Source organism: Fusarium vanettenii (genome assembly GCF_000151355.1).
Source record: "Fusarium vanettenii 77-13-4 chromosome 3 genomic scaffold NECHAsca_2_chr3_3_0, whole genome shotgun sequence".
NCBI classification, from domain to species: domain Eukaryota; kingdom Fungi; phylum Ascomycota; class Sordariomycetes; order Hypocreales; family Nectriaceae; genus Fusarium; species Fusarium vanettenii.
The window spans coordinates 2,442,504-2,454,788 of NW_003315880.1; the positions used below are offsets into that span (position 1 = coordinate 2,442,504).

Consider the following 12,285-nt stretch of genomic DNA (forward strand, 5'->3'; position numbering starts at 1 on the left):
AACTCTAACCAGGGTTAGCAATCGCGAAAGGGAGGATTCTTGGTTGCCGTGAGTACTGACCTTGAGCACGCCGGTTCATAACACGGAGAGCAAAGAGAGAAGAACTCTCAAAGATGCGTTGCGACGCCTCATAGCTGAACAAGCTGAGGGCACTTTCCGGACTTTGGTGGTTTGGGTGCATTTGGCTTTATCACGCCAGTGGTGTCATACGGTCCGCGCGGCATGGTGATGGAGTCGGTTCGTTGAAGCAAAGCGAATACGCGAAGCAGAGGTTGGTGAGATCAAAGGCAGATGCAAGTGTGCAGAGCAGAGCAAAGAAAAGCTGAGCGACAGAAATCCAAGGCACGCACACAACCAATTTTCGCAAAATCCAGGGGATACTGATCACGAAAAAAAAAACGATGACGGGGCCCTATTGTCTTAAATCCCCGTGAAATTGAGAGAGCGCTCGCGTGGCTTCAAGCTACCGCTGTTCGGTGACCTGGCGGTCAGCAAAATGTACTGGCACCCCTGATAACTTTCCTGGCACTCCGAACCCCTGTGCTTGTTTTTTTTTTTACGGTCCACGGTCCATGCTACCTAGGATCGGCAGGGGCCGCGAGCTTCCTCTAGCTCCTGGTCGAACTCAACTCAAGTTGCCGGGCTGGAGGAGGCATCCAGGAGTGGCAATTATTTGTGCAAAGGGGCATCATGTCTGTGGAGTCTGTGGTGCGGTATCGATCAGCTTGGAGACGTGAGGCGATCAACGCAAGGTGAGAGATTGAGGGGGATGGTCCTGTGAGTCTGTACGGAATTGACGAGCGCAGGCAGGGCGAGCGAGATGAGCCATCTAGAGGGCGGATTTGATATGGACAAGGGGGTGGCCATCAACAAGCAATGCGTCAAGGGAGAGAGAGTGGACACCACCAGCAAGGAGGGCTTGTGGGGAATACTAATGAGCGGCTCCTACCAAGAGAAGCCGGGATTGAGCTTGCAGCTGGGGGGCGGCTCTATTCCAAACAGATTCTAGAAGAGACGCCACCGTGCTTCTCTTGGACCTGGGGACACACGATGCGCCGAGTGTTGGGGGGAGCAGAAGAAGGTTCGAACGGTGAGCGATCGTGACACTTTTCGGTGTGGGATTGTGACGAGTTACTTGGGCTCGGTCAAAGGATTCTAATGGGCGATGAGACAAGACCAAGAGCTGAGAGGAGAGACACCAACACAAAGGGCAATCAGACTGATTCAACAAAAAAAGCAACTAGCGAGCCATGGGAGTAACAGCCAGCACAACGCACTCCGTCATCCCATGTCATACCACACCGACAGCACATGTTGCTGCACGGGACCGTCACTCTGCTTCCCCCGGTTGCCCAGCCGTTGCACTGTTCACCGTCGTTGTTGGTGACGTTCGCCCACCGCTTGGGGCTCGTTACCGTACTCGGGGCTAGACCTGGTAGGTTGTCAAAGAGCCGCTTCCATACCAGGGCAGGGCAAAGCTCCAGAAGGGCCGGGACGCAGTTGCAGTTGCGAGGTCACAGGCCCCTTTCCGTCTGTCGGGTCCGCTCTCTCCTCACCTTCTCTCCATGCGTATCTCGCAGGTCAGGTCAAATCTCCTTCGCACGAGCCAGCAAGCCCCAGGCACACCTTCATTTCCCGGGCCACGTTGTTCTCAGCCCGGGCTGGCTCACTCGGCCATGCTTCCCCTAGAGCCAGCCCGCCCGCCTGTCACAGCCCTGTTGAGCCAACCGGGAGGAACGGCCGTCTGGAGTTCCCACCACTCGTGGCACGCCGCCTTTCCCAGGACCGCGGTCCCGTGCTCTTGCCGATCTCTCGGATAATGCTTCCAGAGTTCCGGGGGTGTCTAGTGGCAAAGGGACTCAAGGCTGATTCTCCTGACAATTGGCCACTATCGAGGTGCGCCGAGGCTGAGGGGGTATGGATGAGGTTTCGTCATTAGGAAGCTCGTGTCGGAAATATTAGACAGAAAGACACATATGGCACGGCACGGTGAAGGCGAAGACGGGGCTGGACGCTTCGTCCATCTTGCAGCTGAGCATCATCTCGAGATGACAGAATTTTCATCTCGGTCACGTCCAGACGACATCATAAATACAGTAACAATTTGACAAAGGCAGGGACAAGGGTTGACACAATACGAAAGACTCTTTGAACCGTCTCCTTGCTGAAGAAGGGTTTGAGGGCGCAAGAGGAGCCTCCGAGCGTGGCTGTCACCAATCGGAGCACGTTCCATGAGAACGGTCCTGTCTCTGGGCCCGCCTTAGCTCTGAGTGAATCCTCCTTTTCGCTCTTCAGGTGACGACCAGCCTATGGGGTACGGTGCACAGAGCCGGAAAGAGTCAGATCATCCGGGGCGGCGTTCAGCTCTTGGTCAGCGCTGGCTCGGGCATCGCATCCCTGCTCGCCATGCGATGAACAAGAGTCAACAGGTGCCGTGCAAGTGCCGTATCGTGGGCAGTCCTTTGTGTGTTGGTGTTGGTGTTGGGCTGGGCTGGCGGGGGGGGGGAACCTAGGGCGGGAGAAGCATCCTTAATTACTGGACGCGGTGTAAGTGGAGTGCCACGCGGTGAGCACTCTAGCCTAGCGCAGCCGTGGCCGTCCAACCCAACAGCGACACAAGACAAGCTCGTCCGTCTGGTTTGGTCTGGGTCTGGTCTAACCTAACGTACGGACGCAGGGATCCAATTCCCCGTTGTCCGGAAGCGGCAGCGTTGGAACCGTGGCTCCGGTGCCGAAGCTAGCTGCCGGGGGATGTGGGCGGACGTGGCGGAAGGGCTCCTCAGAGGTCTTTTGGGTACCTAGGGTAAGGGTACGGGTACCGGTAGGGGTTCGATAAGCGACCAGAAGATGAATAGAAGGAAAATTCCGTGGGCTGTTGTCAGTCTCGAATAGGATTGTAGCCCCGTTGTGAGGAACCGTGGGTATGGATGGATCTATGTACTCGGTAGACCTATAGATTCTCAGAGATGCGATCCGCACCAAACAGGAAAGACTGGGGCTTTTCGGAGCATTATTAACAAGACAGTGGGTTTCTACCCGAAGCTGCAGGTTGAGGTGCAAGTTGCAAGATGCTTCCCAACAAGTGCAGCAACGCAACTTGCACACCCTCTTCTCCATGATGCTGCATGTTTTGTCAAGGAACATGGGTCGAATTCAGCTCTCAAGGCAAAAGCAGATGGGACGACAAATCGATCGAATTCCCCGTGATTTGAAACGAAACGCGGTTTCCCGAGAACGTGCACCGGAGTCACCGCTTCAAAGCGTCGCGGGTAGATATCTGGGCTTTTCTGCACACTGATGAGATCCGGGGCGGAAGAAACGGCGTTATTGGGCGGTTGTAGATGGAGCACGATGGTTCCTCAGAGCGATCTGTGCTTGTACTGTAGAATTCTGGGCCGCAAGAGCGAGGCGTTGGGCAAGAATCTGGACTACGTAGCGGGTGCGTTGGCTCTATTCTAGGATACGGTGTAGATGGGTGGGTGTAGGTTCTGTGACGTGGTAATGTACTTGAGGGTGTTGGTTCTTGTGCTAATGTACATGAAATGGAGACTGAAACTGGAGCTGCGCAGTAAAGGAATTTGAAATAAATCCAAGGCAATATTTATTAATCCATTGCCATCCATCCGCATGAAAAACGCCCTTTTCATACTTGTGGTTTGAAGCCCAGTTTCCGAGCGACAGGTCAATTCCCCTAGTACACGACTCAAGTACAGGGTATTGTTAACTGCAACCAGTCTTTTAACTTTAGAGTTACAGTAGATCTATCGTCTGGGGTTTTGGTATATTCTCTCGAGTCAAAATTATTAGTGACAGCATAGAAAACTGCTGCCCATTTACTCGCAATTGTAACGTTGCTGCATCATATCCCAATGCGGAAAGTCCCTTTTCTCCATCTCTCTCCTGTTCCCGTTCAGCTGAGGCGTTCTCGTGCCAATCACATCACGTGATGCCAGCCATTTCATCACAACCCACGCTCCCGTCTCGACAACCTCAATAACTTAGTCTGCGCCCTGAGCCCTGAGCATGCTTACCCGCCGCTGCTGACGACCTGCTGCAGCTCAAATCCTCTAAATCCTCAAATCAGAAAAAATCTCCGGCAGTTGAGTTCTTCGAGATGCCTGCGTGTCATGGGTGCCGAGTGCGCAAGGTCAAATGTGACGACGGGCAGCCCTGCTCCCCATGCCGGCAGTTCGACGTCCAGTGCGTTAGGTCCACGGGGCCGAGGAAGCGCAAGAACCCGCAGCGAGGCCGACTGGTGGCCCAGATCAGGGGGGAGAATCCCCTGCCGTCATCGCCGACGTCCTCCGTGTCCCCATCTTCCACGGCCGTCCAGCCCCCGACATCGGGCCATGATTGGGCCGGAAATGATAGCAGTCCCGGGTCGCACTCGGGCCCGGCGTCCGAGGTCTACACGCCGGCCTTCTTCACCGCCCTACTACCAGAGTTTGAGAAGGTCGTCTACCCTTTCAGCCCCGCTGTCACTCCCGAGGACATGGTCGCCGCTATTTCCATGATGCACAGTAGTTCCGAGGACGCCGCCTTGGTCTACGCCTATGGAGCCGTCACAACGTTTCTTTCTCAAACGGCAGACCACACGCATGGGAGTGTGGCAGCGCAAATAAACGACCTCATTTACCATGGCCTGGAAGCACATCATCGAGCTGGACTGGGCACACATGTCACTGGGCGCTTAGATGAATTCCTGCCTGTGAGTATCAAGCGCATCATGACATGCATCTACCTGGAGATCGCCACCATGGGCCTCAGCCGTCTCGACCGCAGCTTCAACTTTATCCGCGAGGCCATTGCAATGGTCCAGACACTAGAGATGCATCAGCGGGACATGCGGGACTCAAGTCAGCTGCCCTACGACCCAGTACGCTTTCAGCAAGTCTACTGGGAAGCTTATATCCATGAGCGATTCCTTGGCATCTCTGGATACCCATGTATTCTTCCTCCACTCCGGACAGGTCTTTCAACATCAGACAGTTGCACGCCGGAACACATCCGGGCCGGCTTCAATTGCTTGATAGATCTCTTTCTGATACTGGACGAGACATTCCTCTCGTATTGGCAATCACAACGAGGGGCGATAGGTGGACTTACGGTGCAATGGATCGAGAGCAAGCAGGTTCAGCTTGATCAAGCTGAGATGAACGCAGCAACCGCCGAGGCAAAGCTTAGCGGCTCTGGACAGCCTGGCTTCACAGAGCTACAACGGGCAGACCTGTTCATCACCAGACTTTGGCTACGGACTTTACTCTGGCAACTCGCCCTCTCGCAGGGGCTGCTCCGGTCAGGGCCGTCAGATATGACACATGAAGGACTATCGCTGCAATTCCCGGCATCACGGCTGTCGATCCAACTTCGAAACCTGGTCAGCCGGCTAAATAGCATCGTAAGTATAGCGACACAAGGCAGCGGCATCATGCAGAAACTCTTTGAGATTGCGAGTACCATCGCCGACGTGCTTGCGCTACCGGCGTCATCACACGACGAGTCAGAGGGCGGATTCAAGTCACACGTCAAAGACTTTCTTTACGTGGTGAACTTTCTGCTCAACCTGGATGGGATGCGGGAGAATCAGAGGGAGTACCTCCGAGAAAAGTATGGCATGCTACAACCGTTGCATGAGAGGGATGAGGTGGGCGGTGGTGGTGTGCTACCTCCTGTGGAGGAGGCGGGGAGGCTATGTTGACCTTTTCATGATGAGGCGAAGTCGCGGGAAGGCTTTCAATGGGGACTGGCTCCTTGTTTACTGTATATAGGTAGTAATCTTAAACTGTTAGGTCATGCGTGTTGTGGACGACACTGGGGGTCACGAGGGTTGTTGGGAAAGGGGGTTTACTTCAACATGTAACTACTCTGCTTCATGGCCAAGGGGACGACATCCTCAATTACTGATCTATAATAGGCACACGAGGGAAAGAAGTATGTGAGAAGGAAATCGGGGTTGGGTCAAGCGTTCGTTGAGCAACAGGAAGCGCACTTTGACAGCAAGTGCGAAAGAAGGCGAACAGAACTTCAGGGGGGCACGGCATCACTCTCAGGTATCAGCGCCGTGGAGGGCTGGGAACCTGCCCAGGTAGAGGCTTAGGGACGATATCATGTTCTTTTACTTTGTCAAGGTGTGTTGGGCATGGGGGCCGAGATGTTGCTTAGACGACATCAAGATAAGTTAACTCTTTTGACTCTTTTGATGAGGCTGAATGACCGAGAAGGAGCCAAGCCAGTTGGGGTGATGCCTGAGGCATGAACTTCTTGGCAAGAACCATGGGAAACCCCACTTAGAGAACCAATTAAAAAATCAAGACGGCAAGGACCAAGGGGTACATGCTCCACTTAGCGAGCTAGTAGACTGACCAATTAAAAATTCAAGACAGATTCTTGTCTTTTTTACTGCCACGGGGGGGGGGGGGTGGCTTGCCAATTGAGCTAACAGACCTGCACAAGATCAAGCAGTTATAGCATAGTATGCTATACCTGAGTTATACTACTATATATAAGGCTCTTTTATAAGATTATATAATTAAATATATAACTTACTTCTTATATAATAAAGAGCTTTTATAAGAGGTTTATTAGCCTTAATAAATTATTTTAAATTAATATAAATAATAATTAATAATTCTTATATATATAAATAAGTTAAAATAATAATAATAATTATTATTATTATATTATTATATTATATTATATAAAGCCTTAATTATTAAACTTATTAGGATTTTAAATATAATAATTTAATTTTTTTTAAATAAAATAAAATCTAATAATAATTATATTATATTATATATTATAATAATTACTTAAATTTAATAAAATTAATAATAAGCTTTAATTATGTAAAAGACTGAAGAATAGAGGCTATATAGTCTTCAAAGACTATAGTGAGTTGGGGGAGAGGCGTGCTAGGCCGTTTTGGGCCATTGGGCAATTTCCTGTACGTAGAAAAGGGCCAAGGCCGCGGCCCTGACCATCATCACCATCATCTTCTTCAAGGATCGGATCAAGAACGGGGAGCTTAAGGGCTCTTTTCTTGAGAAGATCTTCATCACTATCAATTGATCATTTGCCCTTATTATTTCATATGGTATTCAATTCACGAGAAAGTACGTGAAATCTCTTTTTCGAAAGTCATCAGAAGAAAGTCATACAAGAAGTTTTGGCTGTGGTTGGTGTGTTCTGTTTCTCCAACAAATCTGGTGCCCCCACACAGGATCTTTCGATACTCTTGCTTCTGCAATCACTAGGATACGTCACTCGAAGGCGATTCAATTGATCAGACAAGAGAGTGCACTTCTATGCTGCCAATCGATGAACTATAAACACAACCACCACCATCAGGCCAGAAGAGAACGAAACGCCAAAAACCATCACGAGCAAGAAAAGGGTGGGAATCAGAGAGACCCCGAGAAGTCGTTCAGTCAAGAAGGGAGACCGATTACGAATGTACCTTGCTCTCCCTTGACCCCGGATTTCGAGACATCATTTGATCAAATTCCCTTGAAGAGTCGAGGCCAAGATGGACCCCTGGAATACCCCACAAAAGGCGAATACAGGGAGACGGAGGTATCCGCCCACTACGGATGAGGAGAGGAACGACAGCAGTGGCGCATGGTTAAAACGGAAAACCGTATTTCCCAACAAGACCAGTGGTTCAGCCTCACTTGAGATGCCTGGAGGACTCCTAACCAAGCGGCAATGGAAGGTCTTGGTGATAGGAATTCTCATTTGGATGGTCACGAAGAGCGAGGCTCTTACTGCCCTTATCCTCATCCTCACGACATTTGAGGAAGCCTCTGTGGCCAACCTATTCTGCACCATGACGACCGAGAATCTCAAAGCAAGAAACCAGCCTTACCAGGAATCAACTGATCAAACACCTACTACCACGACCACTGTCACCCCAACTGCAAAGATGGCCCAGAACGACAAAAGCGCTGACCTCGGAAAGAGGTCTAGCAACATCCAAGGCCAGAACCCAGAGACAGGAGGCAACAAGGCCGCCGAAGGCAATGACGAGGTCAACAAACTCCTTCTTGAGATCCTAACCAAGGGATCAAATGGTCCCTCTTTTGCTGTCCCTCTTAACCCCCTCCCCCTCTTTAAGGGAAAGGATGTGACTGAGTACCTCCGAAACTTCAACCAGCAGGCGGAACTCACGAATGTCTCTGAGGATAAGAAAGTGGCTCTCTTTGAGTCATACACTGATCAGGAGATCAAGAGGGAGGCCCGACAAGCCATGGATGGACTTGACTGGGAAGCTGCCCAAGAGAGCCTGAAGGAAGCCTTCGCGAATGAAGATTCTGATCAATCAGAGACTATTGAGGAGAAACTGGAAATACTCAACGAAACCCGTCTGAAGGCAGACTTCCATGCTATCATCAAATGGCTGAACGAGCACCAATACCTCTTCCGGCAGATCGACGGCAACTGGAAGACATCCAAGAGCCAATCCAGAGCGGTTTACAAAGCACTCCCTGAGGAGATCATTGAGGGCATTTGCGAAAGACACGACAAGAACGTCCGCGAGCTCACGGCTATGGAGTACCATGCGCTCACCCAAATGATCAAACGATACTGCGAAAATAAGATCGAGATTCGGAAGACTCATCGCCCCCGGAGCGAAGAGGATACCCACCGGGTCACCTGGGCCCCGACTCCTCCTAGGAGCCCGAGCCCTTCCGTGAAGACAACCAAGACCCCAAAGATCCTCAAGAAGGAATCCGACGAAGCAGCAACCTCGAAGATCGACCAGTTGACTGCGCAGCTTGGCCAACTTGCAATCAATGTGGCAAAGGGGCAAGAATCCCAACTGCAACTAGCTCAGATCCTCGAGAGAGAACACAATAGGCAGGCAGCCTCGGGAGCGCCCCAGGCTTTCAGGACAAACGCGGTATCACTTGATCAGATGCACGACAGCCAGAACTTCTACACGACTGCAGCGTACGGATCTGGGCGAGGCAGCTACCAGAACGACATGGCATGCTGGTATTGCAGCGGAAAAAACCACTTCCCAAGCAACTGCGCAGACCTTACCTACGATAAGAACAACGGGATCGCAAGTTATGACCCACAAGGTGGCGCGGCTCTCCTAGGAAGGTCTGACAAGATGTTGCCGCCGAACCTGGTCTACGCCTTTAGGAGGTTTGGGATCCGCAAGTTAGTTCACAACTGGCTAAGCCGCTTCCCAAAATCGGATATGTTTCCCTTGGTCAGGAGGATGGAACAATGCAACCGCGCGGGAATCAACTTCCAACTGACCCAACAAGAGAATATTGTGATCGACGATTGGATCAGGAAGAACCCTGAGGCCATGAACCTCTACCGACCGGCGTATAAGTCCCCAGCAGGGTTTGATCGATTGCCCACGGACGTCACAAAGGGAAACCGGGACATCCTGGACAGCCAGAACCCACCGACAGGAGCCTCCACCAATGTCATTTTAGTCAATGAGGAAACCACGCCTTCTGATCGCGCCGGAGAACTCCAGACGATCACTACGACCACTGTGGCTGTCAACGCCAACGCAAGGAAGAGGGTCCACGTTGAGGACATCGCTGAAGCCCAAGAAGCGGCGCAGCCTATCCGGAGGTCTATATCGACAGAGAAAACACCTATGACAAATAAGGAAAAGAACGAGAGATTTCAGACACTTGAAGAGAAGCAGGCCTCTATCCTACGAGAGCTAAGAGATGAGTATCGAACTAAGAAGATTTCAGTTGCAGCTGACAAGCTTTTTACGTTACTGCCACAACTCGGAAGAGAGGTGGCGGAAGATTGTCAAGACATTGCTGATAGCGTCGAACAGATCACCTACGTCGAACCCGCCCCGCACACTGCTGGAGAGACGCGAGGATCATCTGATCAGAAGCCTCAGGGCATGAACGCGATCCAGATCGGCGAACAAGACTGGGGGGAGTCATACTGGGCAGAGATCAGCGAGAGAGCCGGAGTGAACGCAATCCTCATTGACGACGAGCCTCGAATCGAGCGAACCGACGAAGTCACAAAGGATCTTCAACTCGGCGACTACATTGTCACCACCAATGTAGGCACAAAGGATGAGGAAACCGGGACTGTGGAAGTGCGTCAGGATGAGGCAGAGGCCATAGGAGGGAGCGAGACCACCACCAAGCACGACGAATCGACTGATCAGATGACCAACACCGTCGAACTGTCGCTAGAAGGTCAGGGCAAGGCTGTTGCACAGTCACAAGAGCTGCCCCGAATTCTAGTCCGACTCGACAATGCGGAGGGCAAGGTCATTGAGGCCATGGTGGACACCGGTTCTGAGGGGAACATTATCTCGGAAGAACTCGCGAGGGCGTGTGGCCTCAAGGTTACGACTACGAGGGCTTCTACGACCTCCTTTTCCCAAGACAAGGTCACCATGCTCGGCCAAGCAACCGTCCGGCTATACCTTGGAAACGTATGGATCCAGCAAAGGATGTATGTGGCGCCCTCCAAGGGGATCTCAATTCCCTTCATTCTCGGCATGCCATTCATCCGCTCGGCAAGGGTATCATTTGATCACTCGACTAGGGATGGCTCTATGCTTCTTCGTTGCCAACTGGGCAGCACACGAGTGGTTACCCCTGCTGCCGGCTCTATTAAATGGGAAGCGCCAAACTACGGTATGGACAATGGCATGTCGTTAAAATAAACGTCAACCTTCTATCCAAACCTGAGGTTGACTGGGAGAGTGGTTTGGGACCTGACGACGTCCCGACGTCACTACGGTGGTTGAGTCGGGAGTCGGGGGAGGAGGTGATCGGTATCGTCAAAACAGAGACGATCAGGCAGTACCACGTGGCCCTTCAAGATGCGAACCGTTTGATCAAAAGATGGGCGACAAAGAAACATGAGATACGGAAGGGAAAAGACCCACCCGACCGGAGCAAGTTGAAGGAGATTTTGGTCAACACTCTTTACAAAAGGAAGGGTATCAAGATCCACCCGAGGGACGATGTCCCATCGGACGGCTCTACCCCAGAGGGCGACCCTGAGTGGAAAGCCAAGAAGTGGGAAAGAGTGAAAGAGAAGCTTCAAGAAGATTCGAAGTACCGAGATTGGATCACGCCAAAGTTCTCAGATATCAAGCGAGGAACCCGGATTTACAAGGAGCGACTCCAGGGACTGATTGATCAAGTGGATGGCACCCTCACACGCGAAGAATTGGACGTATTCCTCGAGATTATGTACAATAGAGAGGCGGCACTTGCATGGGAATTTTCAGAATGCGGGAAACTCGACCCACTCGTCGCACCGCCACAGGTCATCAGGGTGGTCGAACACAAGGCCTGGCAAGCAAAAGGCATACCTATTCCCAAGGGATGCGAGAAAGAAGTCATCAAACTTCTGAGAACCCGGATGGAGAGAGGAATCCTCGAAGAAGGCCATGGCCCCTACAGGAACCCGTTCTTTCTTGTTCAGAAAAAGGATGGTCAGTTTCGATTGATCAATTCGGCCACATTGATGAACAAGCACACAATCAGGGATAGCCTCATTCCTCCGGGCTGTGACGAGTTCTCTGCGGACTTTGCCATGTGCAAGATGCTATCACTTCTGGACTTCTTCTCAGGATATGATCAGATGGAGCTGGCAGAGGTCAGCAGGGACCTGACTAGCTTCATGACACCAATTGGGCTACTAAGGATGTGCACGTTGCCGCAGGGAGCCACGAATTCAGTCGCCCAGTTCACCCGGAACATTCTTCGAATCCTGAGAGACCTCATTCCTGACGTATGTCGATCCTTCCTAGACGATATTTGCGTCAGGGGACCCACGACGGACTACGACGGGGAGGAGGCAGCGCCAGGAATACGCCGTTTCGTTCTAGAGCATTTGATCAACCTCGACAAGGTGCTGGTGAACATTGAGCTATCCGGTTGCACAGTTGCAGGCCAGAAGTCTCAATTTTGCAGGACGACAGCGGTAGTGACTGGATACCTCTGTGGAACTTACGGGAGGAAACCGGAGGAAAAGAAAGTTGTGAAGATTTTGGAGTGGAAGGTTTGCCTTGATGTAGGGGAAGTAAGATCCTTCCTAGGCATCGTTGGGTACTATCGTCAATGGATCAAATGGTTCGCGTGGATTGCGAAAGCCTTGACGGATCTACTGAAGAAGGACGCTGAGTTTGTCTGGGGAGCGGACCAAAAAGAGGCCATGGAGACGTTGAAGAAGAAGATCACGGCACCGCCGATTCTTATTACTCTCAACTACTCCGAAGAAGCTGGGGAGGTGATCCTTATGGTCGACGCAAGCCTCCTGGGCTGGGGA

General features: G+C 51.6%; 1 protein-coding gene across 1 annotated transcript; it reads left to right on the forward strand.

Moving 5' to 3' along the window:
• Positions 1-4,114: 4,114 nt before the first annotated feature.
• Positions 4,115-5,698, forward strand: NECHADRAFT_36593 (uncharacterized protein; the record flags this gene model as incomplete). The annotated part of the gene is made up of 1 exon (XM_003052671.1): positions 4,115-5,698. One exon carries the CDS (start codon positions 4,115-4,117, stop codon positions 5,696-5,698), a length of 1,584 nt encoding a protein of 527 aa, XP_003052717.1.
• Positions 5,699-12,285: the final 6,587 nt, after the last annotated feature.